The sequence below is a fragment of the Drosophila persimilis genome, unplaced genomic scaffold (assembly GCF_003286085.1).
Source record: "Drosophila persimilis strain 14011-0111.01,24,50 unplaced genomic scaffold, DperRS2 tig00000000-arrow-pilon, whole genome shotgun sequence".
Taxonomy (NCBI): domain Eukaryota; kingdom Metazoa; phylum Arthropoda; class Insecta; order Diptera; family Drosophilidae; genus Drosophila; species Drosophila persimilis.
In genome coordinates, this window is record NW_020825288.1 from 15,919,371 (window position 1) to 15,938,210 (window position 18,840).

Genomic DNA, 18,840 nt, shown 5'->3' on the forward strand with positions numbered 1-18,840 from the left:
GCCAAGTGGCGTTTGCAACGACTCTCCTCCAGTCGTGTGTTTCCATGGCTGCGCTGAGCAAGTCGTTCGAGGAGACCATTCGCTGGCGCAGCTGCCAAGAGCTGCTCCATCCGCGCAGCTGCCGGCGGGCGGCACTCGAAAATGTCTGGCGCTTTGCCTGGTCCAACTCGAAGTATTATCTGCCAGTGGTGTTGCTTCATTTGGGGAAGCACGGCATTCCTTCGGGAGGTTCGGGAAGTGCTTGGTTGTCGCCAAACCTACTGCTGGATTCGTTGTGGTACTATGCCCAACTGGTACTCGGCGGCGTGGCGAATGCCAGCCTCATATCGATCTCCATGTGCAGCCTACGGTACGTACGCGGGGCATGTCTGATGACTGATAACATCAGTTGACATCAATTGCTGTTTGCAGCAACCTGCTGGGAAAGTTCCACCTGTACACGTTGCTGTTCGTTCCGGCTGCCATTGGGGGCAGCATCTGTGCCTGCTTCCCCAGACGCGTGAAGCACCTCCAGCACACGGCCATATTTCAGTCAGTGAGTAGTAGATGGAGTTGGTCATAATTCATTCAAGGGCACTCACCCTCTTGCAGCTCATTGAGAGTCTTCTACTGCATTCCAATCCGTTGGCCAGAGCCGTAACGCGTTCCCTGCCGCTGCAAGCTTTGATCTTCATGTGCTGCAGCGCCGTCATCCTGGAGGGCAAACAGAGACGCTGGGGGCATAGTGGCTTTTGGTTTCTAACGCCTGACGCTGCACCGACTGCGGATGCTCTTCATGGAAAGGGGTGCACACACCCTGAACTCGATTGCCGTCTTTACGTAGTGCGTGGCATACGCAACTATCTAATGATTGGACTCGCTTTGGATCTCTTCAGGGCCACTATCAGCTGCACGAAGGCAGGCGAGTGGCGTTTGAGGCATCTTAGTCTCCAGTCAACGGCCTGGCTGGGCTGCTACGTGGCCATCTACAGGGTAAAGAACACACATTTCGATGCATTCAAATCAAGAGATCAACGTTTTCAGGCCGTTCTCTGCTATCTACGACACGGGCCAGTGGTCAAGGACTCGGCCAGGCATCTATGGGCTGGTTTCCTTGGGGGCCTCAGCTACCTCCTCTACCCGAAACCGACCATTTTAAGTTACGCCCTGCTAGAGGCCATTCGCACACTGTGGGCAAGACACCAAGGATCGAAGAAGGACTCAAAGAAGCGTCACGGCTACGGCTACGGCTACGGCGATCTGGCGTTCCCCGTTGCTCTGGCATACCTCATTCACAACTACGTACTGCAGTCGCAGAGGGTGAGCGGACTGTCCGGCGTCATCATCGACAGTACCACAGCCAACTAGTAAGTCGAATGGATTTAGCGGCTGCTCAAATTACAGTTTCGTTCCCTTCTTCCACAGCGCATTAAACATCAGAAAGCGCCTAGCCCGCCTGTGTTGAATCGATTAGACTATTGTTTTATGTGCGTTCCGTTGAAATACACTTTTCCAATGCTTTGCATATTAACCTCCGACTTGAACCAATCCGACTGGCGAGCTTTCAGCGGCCACTCGGCCGGGGATGGGCATGGAGATGGGGTGTACCCCGACAGTCCGTCCCGAGAAGTCACCGCGATCACCGCGATATGGCCGTCGCCCCGAGCAAGTTGTTGGAGAGGCCCTTGAATCGCCTGCATTGTTGCGTCCTGCACAGCCGTCCAGGACAGAGCTGCACCCATGCCCTGCTTTGGAATATCTACCGCAATCATGTGTCGAGTGCCAAATATTACTCCCCCTTGCTGCTGGTCTGCTAGTGTTTCATTAGGCAGTAAATCCCGAGATAAACATTCGGCATTTTCTATTCCTTGCAGCTGCCTCTGGTCTTGAAGTGGCGCAAGGTATCCAAAGGAACGATCCTGGCTATAGTGAAGAACTATGTGCAGTCCGTCAGCTTCGCCTCCTGCATCAATGCGTTCACGTTTTACTTCATGTGCGTGGCCCGGCGTCTCAACGGGCGCTTCGTGTTCATCTACACCCCCTACCTGTCGTGCTGGCTGGCCTCTCAGCTCAGCTGGTGGATGCCACCGCAGGTTCTGCTGTACTTTTCGACTGGCATTACTCATGCGGTGAGTGCAGTGGCTAGAAAGAGTCCCAAATCCGTCTAATGATGTTGCAGGCCTTGGAGAGCCTGCTACGGCAGTGGGACCTTGGTCTGGTGCATTCGCGTTGGGGCCAGACGATGGTATTCATGCTGAGCTCCCTAGTGGTCTTGCACTATCAGCAAGCGCAAAAGTATTCGGGTTTCTGGTTCATCAAGCCAACGCCCTTACCTGTGGACTACCCCAAATGGTCAGCGGTCAAGCGCCTCCGGCAGAGTCTAACCCAGTTTGGAACTTATCTGGGAATTGGTTTAGCACTAGACTTGGGGCACGCCATAATGCGCCGAAACCTCATGCGTCTGCGACTGGATACAACTCGATTCTTGGTCGGCTACATGGGCCTGTTTCAAGTATGTTTCCCCACTCCCCATCTAAAGTACGAGTAGACATGCCATGTGTTTTCGCTTTTATTCCAGTTGATGCAATGGCTATTACTGAGAATGAGGCTGAAGCGGAGGCAGGCGAATGCTGTGGCCGCTTTTGTCAGCGGTGTATCCTTTGCCCTGCTCAATCGCACGACCTTAATGACCTTTGCCATGGTCACAGCCAGCCAGGTGATCTGGCAGCAGGTCTGCTCACGGGACCCTGGCAAAGAAAAGCTACTGGCCTTCCTACAGAAGATACCCTGGGCCAAGCTGTTGATACCGTGCAGTCTGGCTTATTTGGTGCACACCTTCTTTTTCCACGAAGATATTCTCAACGGGCTGGCCAGGGACTTCATTGACTGCACCTGCGACCACAAGTAAGTAAATTACAATATTCCCTGTTGCATTCCCTGTGTAGACCTCGGTTATTGCAGTGGCCAGCGTTTGCTGAACCTGATGAAGCTACCCAACGAAAATGTCATACTAACGACTGTCAACAGGTCTCCAAGAACATCATTTTGGTTTTAGCATAGACCAACATAGCATCAAAGTTATGAGACCGATTAGAAAACCAGATAAACGTCGTATTTTATTGTAAACTATACGCATACATTAACCCAAAACTTGCTTTTGGATTTCATTTTGAAGAAAATGCGATACGCCGGCGATGTCTCCAGTTATGTGAATGAAGATGAGAATGAGATATCTCCAAACATTAATTATAATTAAATATGAATTATCTGTTAAAAGCCTTCTCTTGGAGATAAATGGCACGAGGTAATATGATTTATTCATCGTTAGCCAGCCAAATATCCGAAGTGCAGTCGCCACCGGGATAACGCATTTCATGGGGCAGGCCAGGACCATAGGGTTCGTTTGCAAAGTCCACGAAGAAGTCCTCATTCAACGAGATGCCACCATTCACAGTATCCACATCAATTAGGCAAACATGACCACCCTTGGACACCATCTTGGGATAAAACTGAAATGAATAAGGGATTGTTTTCATAAAATGTCCAAGTATACGGCCTAATGCTATTGATGGCAGCTCACCTGCTTGTCCCAGGGGGAGTATAGAGATGATGAGACGTACAAACGCTTTCCGTCCAGGGAGAGCTGCATCATTTGCGGGCCACCTTCCAGGCGGCGACCTTTGACATAGCGTGCTGGTGGTCTCTCCTGTGCGATGCAATTTAGAACAGATTCAAGTGTATTCTTTCATTCAACACTCACTGTCAATTCTTTATCCTCTTTTACAACGACATTGGGTAGGTCGCTACATATGGCACCTCCTAGGAATAGCTGGCCCGTCAGCTTTGGGTGTTCCGGGTCGCTGATGTCGTACTGCCGAACATCGCCGTGCCTCCAACAGTTGACGTAGAGGAATCTGTCGTCCAGGGAAATAATAATATCTGAAATCATGCCACCCATGTCCTCCGCAGTTCCGCTTCCAGTGTCCACGAGCTTTCCCGGAATGTCAATTACTTTTTTCGCCTCAAACTCATCGGAGTCGGGCTTCTTCTTGAAGTAGAATACCTTGGCGTTCAAGGCACATCCAACGAACCCTTCGGCCCGTTTCGGGTCATGCAGGAAGCGAATCTCCAAGGGCGTTATGCCATCCGTACCCAAATCAATGGTTTGGTATAAAGTTTGCGTGGACCATTTGTAAAAGTTGAGCCTGCAACCATACTGAGTCAAGTCTTCAAGATCTTTGATCTGCCAGCCACTGCAAAGGGTATACAAATAATAATTAATAAACCTTAGACCCCTTTCAAATAATACTAACCGTCGAAATTTATTGGGAGCTCCCCATTCCGACGCAACCATTACATCAAAATACGGCTGATACCAGAAATCATATCCACACAAGGCCTTCTCTTCCCCCTTAGTCCAGGTGCCAATGCAATTGAAGTCCGAATCAAACAGGATGAAATCACCCTTGGCGTTTCCCTTTGCGTCGCCCATTACAGATATCATAATATTGCCATTGGCCAGGCAGTGCGTCGTATGGGGTCCCGTCACGTTGTGGCTCTTTAGCACGTCGCCATCGATAGTCTTTATGATTTCGGGCTTCCGCGGATCCTTGACCACGTCGAGTATGTAGACAAAGTCCGAGTTCAGGGCTGGCAACACCAGTCTGTCCCTCTTCGGAATGGTTTTTGCGTTCTCGTCCACATAGTAGCAACTCGAGCAAGCATTCCACCCAGAGTGGTGCAGCTCGTCCCCTTTCCGATTCGTAAACGTGCGGTGAATTATCTATGGATCAACATCATCAATTAAGCTGAGTGCGAGCCAAGACTGTTTATTATCTTACTTGGCAGTAGGTGGGGCTCTCGGGGTCCACGTCGATTGTTGACAGATAGTCGCCGTGGGGCTCGTCCAAGTTGGGCTGCACCGTCACCGTGTAGAGGAGCTTCTCTCGGGGGCCGCTCTTCATGGCATCCAACGGCGTTGCGTAACCGGGTCCGCGACAGCATGCTGCAGAAAAACAATTCGATTATCAACATTATTCTCGACTTTTATTAATTTTGTACTGTGGTATTTCGTACAATTCTTAGACATTGCTCGGCAAGTTTGTTGTGGACTGGAACCAAAGAGCAGAGAAACGAAAATGAATTGTCTGCTGTTGAGCGAGACTTTTATACGTGGTGCTCTCTTTCAAGTGTAGAACCGGTATATATACATATTTAATACTCCCAGCAATCGTATCACAACAAGTTGTTAGCTTAGTTATATATTGTACAGTCGATCTTCCCTATTACGAACTTCTGTACAACGAAGTTTTCTATATAACGAAATGATATCCAAAACGATTCTATACTATATTCTGCAAAAATGAATTCTATATTACGAATTTTTCGTATAACGAGTGTCCCTTTGGATTCGCTATATGGAAGTTCGACTGTATATACATATGTATTACATATGTACAGATAAGACTCATTCAGTGTTCAAGTGGAATAGATTCAATACATATGCAAGTACAAAAAATAATCCTCCAATTTAGATAAGAACCGCTATAAACCCCCAGCGGGCTTGACTTTATTTTTTTTTAGCTATTATAAATGTAATTAAACATATACTATTTTGCATGTATTTTTATTCTAAAATTTGTATATATTTATTTATTTTATTTTTTATTGGAGAAGTTGATTAAAAGTCTATGTACATCCTTGCGCGGCAAAGAATTAAAAACTGTGGATTTCAAACGAGCTTCTCCTCCATGAAAGCCTACTCAAACCAATTTGGACATATGGAAGTTATCCTGGATGCAACACAACTTGCTCAGAACTCCCTGCAAACGATAATGCCTATTAATAGTGATTTTCATAGATTCATGCATCAGGTGGAGCGTAAAAATATTACGCCCATTATTCCTTTCCACAATATCACAACATTTAAGCCGCCCCTCTGTCCATATATTTCTGATTGGCGTCTGATTGAAATTGAAGAAATGTAATCGATATATCGATATGATGCAACAGGTTTCTGTAACCTTATTTTAGAAAGAATCAATTAAATAGCCAATATTATAGAAAATTGATTCATTAACCTGATAATAGTATGAGTTCAGGACTGAGAGTCTTAACTAGCTAGTAATCCTAAACCGATTATTAAAATCTATTTACAATCAATATCGGATTTTTGTCTACAAGGTATATTGGGCGAAAGGGGCGGATTTTAGCTTGCTTTTTTACATTTTCGCCTGTAGCAATGTGTAGTTACCGTGTAGTTGTCATGTAATAAATTGAGCAAATGTAAACATTGTGTAAACACAAAAAAAAACAAACACAAAATGCGGTTGTTACGCAGTTCCAAGTTTTTTGTTCCTCAGGCTCGAAATTCCTCGACGCAGGCTGGACGACGACGCGTAGTGATCACTGGAAGCGGTGCCGTAACGCCGTTGGGAAACAATGCGCAGGACTCGTGGCGGCGGGTGTTGGCCGGCGAGTCGGCAATCTCAAAACTGGGGCCGGAGTTCAAGGGATTGCCGTGCCAGGTTGCCGCACAAATTTCAAGGGAAAACTTGCAGTTGGAAACGCATCTGAGCAAAACAGACATCAAACTGATGAGCCCTGCCACACAACTGGCTGTGCTGGCAGCAGAGGAAGCCCTGGCCTCGGGGAATCTCAAACCGAAGGAGCTCAGTGAGGAGCAGCGGGAGCGCTTCGGTGTTTGTGTCGGAATGGGAATGTTCGATCTGGCGGAGGTTTACAGCACCTGGAACCAGCTACAGCGTGGCTACAATCGAGTCAGTCCCTTCTTTGTGCCAAGACTGCTGCCCAGCATGGCATGCGGCCACATCAGCATGCGGCACGGTCTACGAGGTCCCAACCACTCCGTTTCAACAGCTTGCGCCACTGGAGCCCATGCCCTGGGTGATGCCATGCGGTTTATTCGCAGCGGCGATGCGGATGTGATGCTGGCGGGTAGCGGGGAGGCATGTATTGACCCACTGTCAATAGCTGGCTTCTGCAGATTACGGGCCCTCAGTACCGCATTTAATGATAACCCAGCCGTGGCCTCGCGACCTTTTGACAAGGCGCGTGATGGCTTTGTGATGGGCGAAGGAGCAGCTGTGCTGCTGCTGGAGGAACTCGAGCACGCACGCGCCCGCGGTGCCCCCATTCTGGCGGAGTTGCTGGGCTATGGCCTCTCAGGCGATGCACACCACATCACGTCCCCCAGCGAGGATGGGGCTGGAGCCACACTGGCCATGCAACGAGCCCTCAAGGACGCCGGTGTCAGCCCTAAGGAGATCAGCTACGTGAACGCCCACGCTACATCCACGCCCACTGGTGATCGCATCGAATCGTATGCTATTAGTCGAGTGTTCGGCGAACACACGCCCCAGGTCCAAGTATCCTCGACAAAGGGAGCCCACGGACACCTGCTGGGCTCCTCTGGCAACCTGGAGGCGCTCTTCGTGGTGCACGCCTGCGCGGAGAATACCCTGCCGCCTTCCATAAACATCGAGCAGCTGGATGTGAACGTGAATGTTGTGACTAAAGCTTGCGAATGGTCCCAGGGACAGGGAAGGCGCGTGGCTCTGAAGAATTCCTTTGGCTTTGGCGGCACCAATGCCTCCCTATGCATTGCCAGCTACTCCGAAGAGTAGAGCGGGGCTGTGCAATTGTTACATTAATGTTGTTTTATATTGTTAACCACGGAAATAAAAACCCTGAATTTTTTCATATTTTTAGGAAAAATGTTAAGTTTTAAAACTTTATTTGGAAAACTTTTCGGTTGCTTGTCACACGCCCTATCAGCCGTCTTCGTCGTTTGGCGCGAACGGACTCTCTGCTCTGTAAAAATGTATAGGCGTATTGTATTATCCAATGCGCATGCGTATGTACTGTTATACTGTATATCTGTATATAATATATATATATAGGTATATAATTATGTATATAGCTCTGTTTGATTTGCTTCTGTTGCTTGTCTCTATTTTTGTTTGTTATTTCTGTTTCTGTTTCAGTTGCAGTTGTTCTCTTCTGATCTTGGCTTCAAATGTGTCTGTGTGTTCGATTCGGAAATAAAAACAACTAAATCGTTTTTTGTATGCCTGCTTAACATTCGCGCTGCTTTAGCTGTGGTCATGTCTGCTTCGGGGACTGTATTTTTGCTGTTTTAGTTGCAGCACGATCCAACGTCTCCGGGTTCTCCTTCACTTAACTAACCATTTTAATTTGAAGTGTTTTATTTTACAAAATTGCTTAAGATGTTAAGTTAAAAGTATATTGGCTTACAATCGAAATTTCTTTATAATCTGTTATTAAATGTTGGTTTTCTGTTTATGATTTGCTGGTTCTGTTTTCCACTTGCCCTGCTCTAGGCTGGAGTCTAGACATTCTCCGTTTGATTTTATATTTTCTGAAACTTTTCTCGCTATTATGCCATACATTTTTAAATGTATTTGCAGCTTTGTTTCTTATGGATTTATATGCGTAAATAATATTCTATATGTGTGTGAGTGTGTGTGGGGCTGTGTTCGAGGGTGTTTCTACTATATATCGCTCTTTAGAGTACTGAACTTTCGTTAATATAAATTATGAAAATACATTTTATTCGAATTTTATCTTTACTCTTTACTGTACAATTGTTGCTCAACCATCAACCCATTCCGTTGTTTAGTTACAGCATAAATCAATATGTTTGCATCATTTTGCACGTGTCACTGTCACTGTCACATTCTTTAACAAGGTTACATTTCTCCCATTCTTCAATTTAAAGCATTCAAACAATTCCCGTACTCAATGGTGGACTGAAAATATTTCAAATTACGGGTAGGCCTTTCAATTTCATTTACGTATCTGGTTCTTAGCTAGGGGTTAGGTGTTAGGCTTAACAAATAAAACGTGGAACTTCGAAGCGCGTTTAGACAGAAAACATATATCGCGGGACCCTGCATACATGACACACACATGCATATACATATACATATACATATATATTTAAGAATGAAACCATGCAAGGGATTCCTTAAAAAAGGACACGCTGGACGATGACTAAACAAGAGCGATCTGTTGAGTTTCATGCTTTGATGCGGCCCACACTTCCAAAGTGGCAGTGCAGTTGGTGTTGGCGTTGGTTTTATGTGTGTGTGTGTGGTGTGGTTGTATTCGGTATGTTGAGATTTTTAAATTTAAAAAAATATAAAATATTTATAAATATTTTGTTGTTTTCATTTTGCGTCCTGTTTACTGCTATTACTGACCTTAACACTTACTATCTTACTATTTGTTTTTTAAAAAGACATCTATTTAAGCGCTAATAAAGTGGTTTTGTTTTATTTTGTTTTGTTTTGTGGTTTCTATCGGTTCGGTTGGATCGGTTCCCCAATACCAATACCAAGTCGTACAGGGATGCTGTAACTCCTGCCTGTCTCTTGGATGTCTGTACTATGGTATGCATGCGGGTGTGTATTGTATGTAGTATGTACATGGCAAGCCAGTTAAATCGGAGAATGGTCACTAGTTAAGCAGTGCATCCATGGTGTATGGAAATGGAGGATGTTGCTGCTCGAATCTGCTGTTTGCTGAAGACGATAACAACTTGGTTGCCGCTGCCGCTGCCGCTGCCGATGGCGCTGCTGCTGCTGATGCTCTTGATGTGTGTGCCGGCGACGGTCAGTCCAGTATGACGATTTGTGATTCAATGGGCCTGCTACTTGGCTCGGGAGCCAGAGGCTTGATGGGCAGTGTGCGCCATGGCTTGCGCGCCGCACGGCGCAGCTCCACGGCTGAGAGTATTTTTCGCGTTTTTCTGCAAATGAAGCAAGAATTTGAGGAGCTGCTTTAGGTCTGAACTCTGTCTTCAACTCACTTGTGTGTTTCGTTGGCCCTAAAGTAAACATCGTCCGGCGCATCCATCCAACTAATGACTTGCTTACGTCCGTTTCCGCCTCGTGCCATTTGCGCAATCTTCTGCTTGCCATTGAGCTGAAAGAGTGAATGGAATCGTTGTCAATCGGGATCAGATCAAGCTCAGATCAGATCTGGCGGTGACTCACATGGTGCCTTGAGAGTGGCTGTCCCGATGCCGCCATCATGGCCGCAAACTGTTCGGGACTAGGACAATGCGAGGGCATAGGATCTTTGTTCGGCCTTTTTGGAGGCGGTCCACTGGGAACTATAGTTACTAAATTTTGGAATAAATATAATATGATATGTATCTGACAGGAAACAAAAATATACAATATACCTTCAGTGCCGTTCAGCTGCTGCTCCTCGTGCGCCCGCTTTCGTATCGTTGATGTGGCATGCGTTGGAATTATTGTTAGTTCTTTCTCGGCCGGCACGGCCACAATGTCGGGGGATTTGTTGGGAACGCGATCGTAGACTAAACTGCCATCCGCTGCTTTGGGCGGCTTGGGGAATGAGACGACAGCGGGCAGTGGCATTTTGTCCTTGGGCGTCAGCACCAGCCACTCGTGGGGACCGCTGCCGGGCGCCCCCAGGCGATTGGCGATCTTAGTAACACTGCCACGATCCTTGGGCTTGAGCAATAGCAGCTTCTTGATCTCCGCCTGAGATTTGCCGCTAATACGATTCGTAACTAAAGAGTGGGAGAAAGAGAAGAGTGCGTCAGAAATGTAAGCAGCCAGACATCGAGACTTACATTCTTGCTTCACCAGCAGGCCATTGATGGCGTAGGCGCTTTGTCGCGCCGCCTTCTTGGGCTTGACAATGCTGCGACAGATAATGCGCGCCACGCGCGTCATGGGATTGGTGTGTAAGTAGAAGGCAGTGCGCGTCTTCATGATGGGGCGCGGAGAACCGGAGCTGATGGCAATACCATGCGCTTGCGCATAGTGGCGTGCCAGGTGGGTCTTCAGCTTGAACTCCTTGCCGCAATTGACAATTGAACACCTATCCGAATGGCAATTGTGGTAAGATATGAGGGACATTCTCGATCGTCTTTGGATGGGAGAGGAGAGGCACTTACCTGTGCAGCTGACGATTGGTTAGATCACTGATTTTCTCGTCATCGTTGAGGTCGACTACGGCTGTGGGTGTTGTAGCCGCAGCTGCAGCGGTAGCCGTAGGGGTCGTCGCAGCCAAGGCCTTCTTCTTTGCATCACTGTCGCTGCTGGCGTCGCCCTTATTCGCGGATTTCATACTGCCGTACCTCCGCCAGTACTCCCAACAGCTTTGGCAGAGACGACACGTTATGTGGCCGGTGCTAAACGAGTTCCACTGCAAGGGGGAGGGAGACTTTTAAGAACTGTCTGCAGAGTGGGTTGCTGTTCTATGTGCCATACCTGTGATGATTTAGTTGTTCCGCACGACTCGCAGGGTTTGCCGTTGCTTGAGAGATCGGTGCCCCCGTTGGTGGTGCCATTGTAAATGCCGCCACCGCCACTACCCGCCTTGACAGAGGCTCCGTTGCCGCCGCCCTTGCCACCATTATTATTGTATTGCGGTATGTAGACCTGTTTGAGCTTCAGCTCCGCCTCGACGGCCTTCACGCGCTTCTGCTGCACATAGCGATCGGTGGTCTTCCACATGTAGTAGTACTCGATGATTTGCTTCAGAGTTTTCCAAGGCAGCTAAAATCGGACAAATAGAAGGAGGATTTAGAAGTGGTCCCACAATAGTTACAGATGGATAGATAGATAGTCCTTACGAAATCTTGTCGAATGTCGTTAAAGTCTTTGCCATATTTGTCCAGCGCTTCCTCGAAGAGATTTGCCTCCGAGGCGCTCCAGTCCTCGATTTCATCGCGACAGAGCACCGGTCCACTGACAGGAACTAGCGAGGACATGGCCTCCTCAATCGAGTAGTCGTGCTTGTGCAGAATGTTCATGGCGTGAAACTAAAGAGAACACCACCATCATCAATACAAGCAAAAATGAGGATTAGTTTTCTATTGCATACCAGTGTAATGTCCCGACTGGCAGCCGCTGCCGACATGTGCAACGAGGGCTGCTTCACAGAACTGCTGCAGTCGAGGGCGCGGGCGAAGGTGCCAATGGAACGCGAAACGACGAGGAACTGATCGATCTTACGATCCGTCAGTGTGTGCTCCGGCGTCCATACCAGCGACTCCAGCTCCTCGAGCTTGCGCTCGTCCGTGACTGTGTCTTTTAGCTTGGCGGGAATATCACACTGATAGCGACTGCCGACACGTATCTCGCCCTTGTCGGCGAGAAGTGTTTTCTGATTCGGATCGAAGACCAGACAGTAGAAGAATGTGTCCTGCAAGACGTCACAATGTAAATAGGTGATTATTGTCTGCCTCTGCCGCGCTACCAACTACGACTCACGTCTTTATTTAGATAACTCTGCAGGGACTCCGTCTCGTTGAGCAGCGTCACGGAGCACTTGCCTCGTATCTGTGTGGCGGGTATCGATTCGACTTGGCGTGAGAGGAACAGCTCGCGGTGCTTGATCTGGTAGCGCTGTTTGCTGGTCAGCGCCTCGCCCTTTTCCGCATCGCCTCCGCTGCCGCTGCCACTGCCGCTGCCACTGCCACTGCCGCTACCACTGCTGCTGCTGTTGTTGTTGTTATTATTATTGTTATTGTTGTTGGTGGTGGTGCTGCCGGCATTGTTGCTGGTTGCAGATGCACTACCACTGCCACTGCCACTGCCGCCGCCGCCAGACGCTTGCGTCGGACTGGTGCGCTCCTCGTCCAAGGCAGCTGGAAATCAGACAATCAATACCGTTAGTGCACCAAGAGAATCAATCGAGAGAAAAAAGAGATCGAAAGAGAGAGAGAGAGAGAGAGAGAGAGAGAGGGGGGGTGAGAGATCTACACAACATCAATTACCAACTGAACAAAAAAATATAGCAGCGAGAGCTTTGACAAACATAAAATCATAGGAATAGGGGGATAAGGGGTAAGGGGTATAAGGTGATAGGGGATACTGATTAAGGGTATATATAGATCTAATTAAACAGATGGCATTCCCAAATTAGAGAGTTCGAACTACGTTTAAAGTTGAAAGCTGTTGTGGTTTTTTTTAGCAGTACCTATTGAGGGGTCGAGCACGGCCTGCGCCGCCTGCTCCTCGCCCACGGGTGTGCGGAGCCAGGTCTTCTTCAGCTTGGTCGCCAGCGGTGAGTCCTCGGCTGTGGCCACTGTTTTTTGTTTTTTTTGTTTGTTTATCGTTTTGTGCAATACGTTGGGGAAATACGTTTATTTACAAATGATCATGTTTCAAGCAATGGTAAATAATCATTAAATAATAAATACAAATTCTGCAGCTCAAAATGAGGTTAATTACAAAAACAGAAAGAACAATACTCCAAGTCGTCGTCTGGAAGGAAAGCCGGCATCGAATTCTAGAGTGTATTAAAGCCTCTTCCCCCAATGCTTGGAGGTATACTCTTCGAGGAAGAGAAGACCAGCCCGAAAAATGCAAAAGAGTACGAAAACCTTGCATGGATGCAGCCCGAGAATCTATTGGCAAAATACACAAGTGGACTGCTGCTGCGAGGTCCCTAGAAAGCAAAAACAAAATACATGTCGTGTGTGTGACTGACTTTCGCTGATAAGGGTTGATTTTTGGACCGCTAACAAATTCAAAAACCCTGCCCACCGCCGCTTAATTAAAGAAAGACTTTTCTTCATTTTATCATTCTCGTAAAGTTGCTATATTCCAAGTGTATAATACTTAGATCGAATGCATATACATAGTAGTAGTATATTTCAATATGATCAACATCGGTGGACCGAAAGAAATGGCACTATCAACTGAACAATTAATAAATATTATATTCCAGTTGGATGAACCCGCCGGTCGTGCGTATTTTTAGAAAACGGCGATAATTGCCGCAACCCATGGAAAAATAGTACATCCACGAATACTATAAAAACTATCCCGCACGATCGGAAAATTGCAGTTCCATTTAAAACATTGCAAGATGCAGTCCTGTTTGATTATAGCTCTGGCCGTTCTGGTGAGAACTTTTTCTGTGAGAAATAAACAAGAATCAGAATCTTTCCAATCGATCCGCAGAGCCTGGCTAATGCCGTTCCCAATGATCCGGAGAGTCACGCACCAAGTGAGTCCGAGTCGGAGTCGGTGACGGAGTCGGTTACGGAGTCGGTGACGAAGTCGGACAGGATTCATTTGTGCGAATTTCTAGCATCTTTCGTTGAAATTAAGCGGGGACTTAATCGGGTCATATTGGGATACGACATGAACCATATGGCCAGGGCAAACGAGCTTGTAGTCGAGAAGGCAGCTCTATTGAAGGACATGCTAAGCGAAGAAGCAGCGACCTCGGAGCAAGAACTCTTCGATGACGTTAAAAGATTTAAAGAATCCAGAAAAACGGGAATTCGACAAGTCAGCAATATAATGAAAAGCCTTGATAGGAAGTTCAAAGCTAAATACCGGTGTTAAACTCAAGGGCAGTACCTATAAAAGACTGAAACAATTTCCCCAGTTATGGGAAATTCTCTACTCTTCGCACCATGATGTTGTTGGTCAAAGGTTCAAAATGTCGTGCCTGCGGATTTTATGTAATCTTTTTTAAGAATTTTAAGGTTTTTTTTAAAGTTTATTGTTTGCTAAAATGTGCTAAACATCCAAGATCCATAAAATGTTTTTAATTGCATTAGGGGAAACATTAATGATAAAAACATGAAGCTTGTGTCCAAGAAATGTATCTGTTTTGTGTATCCTTTAATTTAAGCCAAACTGGCTTTCGGTTTGCGTGTCTGCTCAAAAAAAAAGGTCGTAAAACACAGAAACATTTTCATTTTTATTGAATTTTATTTGTCCCACAAATACCATGAAACATAGGAACTATCCCGGTATGGGAAGGAACCCAAGGTATTATTCAACTCCTATAACTATCGTTCTGCTCAATGGGTGTTTTACTTGTCAATTAGGAGCCACCGAAAGTACGAAACCTCAGAGTAATCTTTGAGTAAAAAACCTTGAACCTTGTTATTTTAATTATTTCTTTAGTTCCAATCCTATCTTTTCGGGATGCGTGATAGCAAGGATTTTATTTTCCTTAAACTTTGCGGGGGCTGATTACAAAATATTTACCTTGCCATACCCACCCACCTCAGACCGTTATCCTGACTCTGGAAAGGGCGTGCAGCCCACCCCCTCAGATGAACACGGATACACAGGGGCGTGGGTGCATTGCTGGAGTTACAGCCAGAGCCAAGGAACGGAGGTAGTAGGTGTTTTTTATGTATTTGTGTTTGTAGCTCTCATCGGAGAGAAGACAACGACAGCAGCCAGGGGTGGGGGTTGGGGTTCAGGTTGGCGTGCTGGCTGGTTGGGGGTGAGTGGCTGTTTGGCGGCCATAGATAGGACACACACACACACAGACACACAGCCACGGGCAAGTAAAAGGCCCACTAGTGGGTGGGGCTTGGTCGGATTCGTTTGCCCGCCGTGGGAGGGAGCCGTTTTGGGTATTTTTGAGATTTTGTGTACCCTGCGCCTCGCCTGATGTCCATTTCTATTGACTTTGTGGTTTACACTTCAGCAACAATAAATTATGACTGCTAGGCCTAGCCGCAACCATAATAGCACTTCAGCATTCGAGAGGCTATCATCGGACTGGACTGCAGGGTATGCACGCGTCGTAGGCCGCGAAGCAGTCGCCTTTCGGGGTTGGAATAGCGGCACACTTGTGCTCAAACTTTAGATTTTTGTGCTAATTTTTGCCTGATTAGTGAGCGGCCTGCCAAAAGGCGGCGCACGGCGCACGCACTGGAAACTCGCTCGCTTCAGCTTCAGCGTGAGCTCCAGCTCCACTGGCCAGCAGCAGAAACAAGATGACAGCGGACCCATGTTGGGAGCTAAAGGGGTTGCGTTAATGGGCATTGTCGGCGCATGTCGTAGGGCGAGTGTGCTGCTGGATGGCATGGGATGGCTTGGGAAGGGGTTTGGCTTCCTCACGGAAAACGCATTTTCGTTGGGTCACGTATCGAGTTCGAGGGGGCCGCACTGGTCGAATCCCATCGTACCCCACCCCATTCATTAAAGTCCGGCATGCTTTTTTGGGGCTGCGGAGAGAGGGCGGAGGGGGGAAATGAAATGGGAGGCGAGCCCTGCCTGTGTGTATGTATACATGAATGCAAAGCGCGCCTCTGCGTGTGCCACATTGGGGTATGGCTCCTGATCCCACTTCCCCTCTCCTCTCCTGTCCTCCTACCACCTTCTTTTTCTACAGCACTCATGAAAATTTTCATACACACACACACAGAGACCCAGAATCATACATATATATATGTATGTATGTATGTATGTTTGTATTTTGTAGCATTCAGAGGTAGACAGCAAGTCTACCTACTACTCTCGAGAGTATCACATTCACATTGACGCTGGCACTGGCACTGGCGTTGGCGTTGGCATTGGCGCCGCCTAGCAGCAACCGAAAACAGCAACAGCAACAGCAACGGCAACAGCAACAGCAACATGGGGGTACAGTGCAGCTCAACACATTATGTTTATGTGGCTCTGGCTGGTCGTTGCTGCTGCTGTTTCTGGTGCTTCTGCTGGTTCTGCTGGTTCTGCTGCTACGGATGCTGGGTATTCCGTTTTCTCTTCACTTTGTGCGCTGCTGCTGTGTGCTTTACAGTTGTTGTCATTGCGGTTCTTGTTGCTCTTGATGTTTGGCTTTGATGGGAGTGAGGGTGATGGTGGCTGTGGGTGGCTATGGGTGGCTATGGGTGGCTGGATGAAAGTGGATGCCTTGACACATTGCACACTGGCCGTCTTCCTGGGCGGTATGGGTGGTGGATGGGTGCCCGCTCTGGGAACAGAGTTCTGGTTTTTGGTGTTTGTGGTGAAAATGTGCTTGGTGCTAGGGATCTGTTTTTGGAAGGTATTAGCTTTAAACTTGTTTGAAGGCCACGACAACGACGGCGACGACGACTTTTCGCAACCTAACCTCACTTTGTTGCCAACAAAAATAAATACGAAAAAAATAAAAAGAGAATCGTTTGGTTGGTTCTTAAGCGACCACAACTGGCGGATACTTACGTTGATGCTTGTCGGCCAGCTGCACCAGTGGGTTGGGCAGATCACGACGCCGGTAGAAGCACATGACCTTCGCCTCCACATTGCCGGTTTGGTTCTTGTTCAGCTCCTCGATGCGGCGTATCAGATAGGGACTATTCGGCGTTGTCTCAACGTACACGTAGTCTGCAACGAAACGAACGGGGGTTACCACAACTGTACATGGAGTCGAATCGAGAAGGGAGGCATCGCGGCGCGGTGTGGCGTGGCGTGGAGGGGAGCTTCACATTGCAACTCCATTCATTAGCAGGCATTACATACGTCACAGGTAAACGCACACATGCATACGTGGACATGCCGCTTAATTACGGCCACACACACACGCACAAACACACACACACACAGTCAAAGGTATGCGCGTTGCGTTGCTCAATTAAATACAAATGTGGGCATCCATCCATCCATCGAGCAAAGCAGCAGCAGAAGGAAAAACAACAACAACTGCAGCGTGATCGCTGCATCGGAACCTGTCGCAGAAACAGATACGATACCGTTGCTTGGGGCTGACCACACGGCAATAAAATGTTAGAAGACGAAAAAAAAAAAAAAACACTGAGCATTGCAAAGAAAAATAACTAAAAGGAAACTAAAACTGTGCTGTGTCTTGTCTTGTCTTGGGCACATTTGGTAACATTTCGCTGGCCATGCAAGATGGAGAGAGATGAAAAAGAAAGTGTGGTCGCGCTCGTATATACATATCTACCTATACTTGGCGTATTTGTCAGTGTGTGCGTGTGCGTGGCCATTAAAAATGGCAAACAAAAAGCGCTTATGGAGACAAAATTCTGAGACAGAATGGGTCGGGGCCGAGTAATCGCCAGGAAAACTGCCAGAAAACCAATCAGATATAATATATATATGTTCATATTCCCTCATCGGTGTTAATATACTTTGGGTATTTATTTTGATTCTGTTAATTAGCCGTTTGCTTTTTCCGTTCATTTACATATCGAGAGAGCGGCAACGTCATCGCTGGGAAGAGAGCGAGCCGGCGATAGGCCAACGTGCAAAGTGCGTAAAGACAGGAGGAGCAGGGGCAACCAACTCGCTCAGAACCCAAACCAAACCATAAGATGCTCGGCCAAAACCCGAAAAAGCTCATTAGCATAAGAAAACACAACAAAGCATGGAGGCATACAAAAATGAGATACACTTTTACCCACACAAGCACACAAGTACACGAACACACACACACACACACCGATAGAAATCACAATTTGGCAAATGCAATTCCATTTCGGTTCCATCATTACCCCAACCCTAAAGCATACGCCGCGCGCACACACACACACGGCCAGCAAACGAGCTCTGGTGCTTATCGGGAGGAACATGTTGAAACACTTGCTGCAGCTGCGACAATTTTGTTGGTTCAATGCACAACCCCCCACCACCAGCACCCTATCTGCTTCCTAGGCTCGCCGTTGTCCAATGTTTCATGGTTGATTTCGACACATCATCTACGCTGTAGAAGCTCGTCTCATTGCGGCATTTAACAAACACCAAGCACATATTTCGGGAGCAGGTTCTTATTGGCGGTCAGAGGGGTTTATCAATGCTTTTGATAACACACATGTCTATGAATGGGAGCTCCAGCTAAGAATTTGTTTTAATTAAAATGCACTTTCATTATTCCTTGCTCTGGAGTCTCTCCTCAGACAAAACACACACATACACACACACACATATGCATACGATGGCCAGGCGAAACTGTGAGACGGCGGCGCCGATAACGAAAGATGATAGAAAAGCGAGTACGGAAAAAATTTTCTCACCTCCGACTCGATACATATTTGTGGCCATTTTCACTACAGTTTCGCACCAAACTTTCACATGT

The 18,840-nt window shown here is 47.3% G+C and overlaps 5 protein-coding genes across 7 annotated transcripts; 3 read left to right on the plus strand and 2 right to left on the minus strand.

Annotated features, from left to right (window-relative positions):
• The first annotated feature begins 3 nt into the window (after positions 1-3).
• Positions 4-1,510, plus strand: LOC113564955 (transmembrane protein 135-like). 2 transcript variants are annotated; one of them, XM_026984681.1, is made up of 5 exons: positions 4-349; positions 412-535; positions 592-972; positions 1,024-1,346; positions 1,405-1,510. In XM_026984681.1, exons 1-5 carry the CDS (start codon positions 45-47, stop codon positions 1,442-1,444), a joined length of 1,173 nt encoding a protein of 390 aa, XP_026840482.1. In that variant the 5' UTR covers positions 4-44; the 3' UTR covers positions 1,445-1,510. The 2 variants fall into 2 exon arrangements, with proteins under 2 accessions (XP_026840482.1, XP_026840481.1); XM_026984680.1 differs by having other exon boundaries at positions 592-1,346.
• Positions 1,511-1,535: 25 nt separating this feature from the next.
• LOC6587567 lies at positions 1,536-3,048 on the plus strand. Its single transcript, XM_026984682.1, has 5 exons — positions 1,536-1,787; positions 1,854-2,108; positions 2,159-2,491; positions 2,558-2,883; positions 2,941-3,048. The coding sequence occupies exons 1-5, from the start codon at positions 1,629-1,631 to the stop codon at positions 3,032-3,034; spliced, it is 1,167 nt and encodes a 388-aa protein (XP_026840483.1). The 5' UTR covers positions 1,536-1,628; the 3' UTR covers positions 3,035-3,048.
• A 21-nt stretch (positions 3,049-3,069) lies between these two features.
• On the minus strand, positions 3,070-5,130 carry LOC6587575 (methanethiol oxidase). Its single transcript, XM_026984679.1, has 6 exons — positions 5,056-5,130; positions 4,821-4,984; positions 4,293-4,762; positions 3,740-4,232; positions 3,560-3,685; positions 3,070-3,488 (listed from the first exon to the last, which is right to left on the minus strand). The coding sequence occupies exons 1-6, from the start codon at positions 5,066-5,068 to the stop codon at positions 3,294-3,296; spliced, it is 1,461 nt and encodes a 486-aa protein (XP_026840480.1). The 5' UTR covers positions 5,069-5,130; the 3' UTR covers positions 3,070-3,293.
• A 1,157-nt stretch (positions 5,131-6,287) lies between these two features.
• LOC6587533 (3-oxoacyl-[acyl-carrier-protein] synthase, mitochondrial) lies at positions 6,288-7,722 on the plus strand. Its single transcript, XM_026994820.1, has one exon. It carries the CDS (start codon positions 6,303-6,305, stop codon positions 7,623-7,625), a length of 1,323 nt encoding a protein of 440 aa, XP_026850621.1. The 5' UTR covers positions 6,288-6,302; the 3' UTR covers positions 7,626-7,722.
• A 1,843-nt stretch (positions 7,723-9,565) lies between these two features.
• LOC6587587 (metastasis-associated protein MTA3) lies at positions 9,566-18,806 on the minus strand. 2 transcript variants are annotated; one of them, XM_026994810.1, is made up of 13 exons: positions 18,779-18,806; positions 16,971-17,132; positions 12,985-13,092; positions 12,276-12,652; positions 11,887-12,207; positions 11,636-11,824; positions 11,271-11,558; positions 10,955-11,205; positions 10,628-10,878; positions 10,211-10,564; positions 10,020-10,147; positions 9,833-9,948; positions 9,566-9,772 (listed from the first exon to the last, which is right to left on the minus strand). In XM_026994810.1, the coding sequence occupies exons 1-13, from the start codon at positions 18,804-18,806 to the stop codon at positions 9,637-9,639; spliced, it is 2,709 nt and encodes a 902-aa protein (XP_026850611.1). In that variant the 3' UTR covers positions 9,566-9,636. The 2 variants fall into 2 exon arrangements, with proteins under 2 accessions (XP_026850611.1, XP_026850615.1); XM_026994814.1 differs by lacking the exon at positions 12,985-13,092 and having other exon boundaries at positions 9,637-9,772.
• Positions 18,807-18,840: the final 34 nt, after the last annotated feature.

Bases quoted from the DNA above. Each gene is read 5' to 3' on its own strand.
- LOC113564955 (XM_026984680.1), top strand. From the start codon at position 45: ATGGCTGCGCTGAGCAAGTCGTTCGAGGAGACCATTCGCTGGCGCAGC. The intron at 350-411 runs GTACGTACGCGG...TGCTGTTTGCAG, and splicing joins ATCTCCATGTGCAGCCTACG to CAACCTGCTGGGAAAGTTCC. The intron at 536-591 runs GTGAGTAGTAGA...ACCCTCTTGCAG, and splicing joins ACACGGCCATATTTCAGTCA to CTCATTGAGAGTCTTCTACT.
- LOC6587567 (XM_026984682.1), top strand. From the start codon at position 1,629: ATGGCCGTCGCCCCGAGCAAGTTGTTGGAGAGGCCCTTGAATCGCCTG. The intron at 2,492-2,557 runs GTATGTTTCCCC...CTTTTATTCCAG, and splicing joins GCTACATGGGCCTGTTTCAA to TTGATGCAATGGCTATTACT. The intron at 2,884-2,940 runs GTAAGTAAATTA...CGGTTATTGCAG, and splicing joins GACTGCACCTGCGACCACAA to TGGCCAGCGTTTGCTGAACC.
- LOC6587575 (XM_026984679.1), bottom strand. The intron at 4,233-4,292 runs GTTAGTATTATT...TACCCTTTGCAG, and splicing joins GCTCCCAATAAATTTCGACG to TGGCTGGCAGATCAAAGATC. The intron at 3,489-3,559 runs GTGAGCTGCCAT...TATTCATTTCAG, and splicing joins ACTCCCCCTGGGACAAGCAG to TTTTATCCCAAGATGGTGTC.
- LOC6587533 (XM_026994820.1), top strand. From the start codon at position 6,303: ATGCGGTTGTTACGCAGTTCCAAGTTTTTTGTTCCTCAGGCTCGAAAT.
- LOC6587587 (XM_026994810.1), bottom strand. From the start codon at position 18,806: ATGGCCACAAATATGTATCGAGTCGGAG. The intron at 17,133-18,778 runs GTGAGAAAATTT...GTTTCGTTGCAG, and splicing joins AAATATGTATCGAGTCGGAG to ACTACGTGTACGTTGAGACA. The intron at 9,949-10,019 runs GTGAGTCACCGC...TCACTCTTTCAG, and splicing joins AGCCACTCTCAAGGCACCAT to CTCAATGGCAAGCAGAAGAT.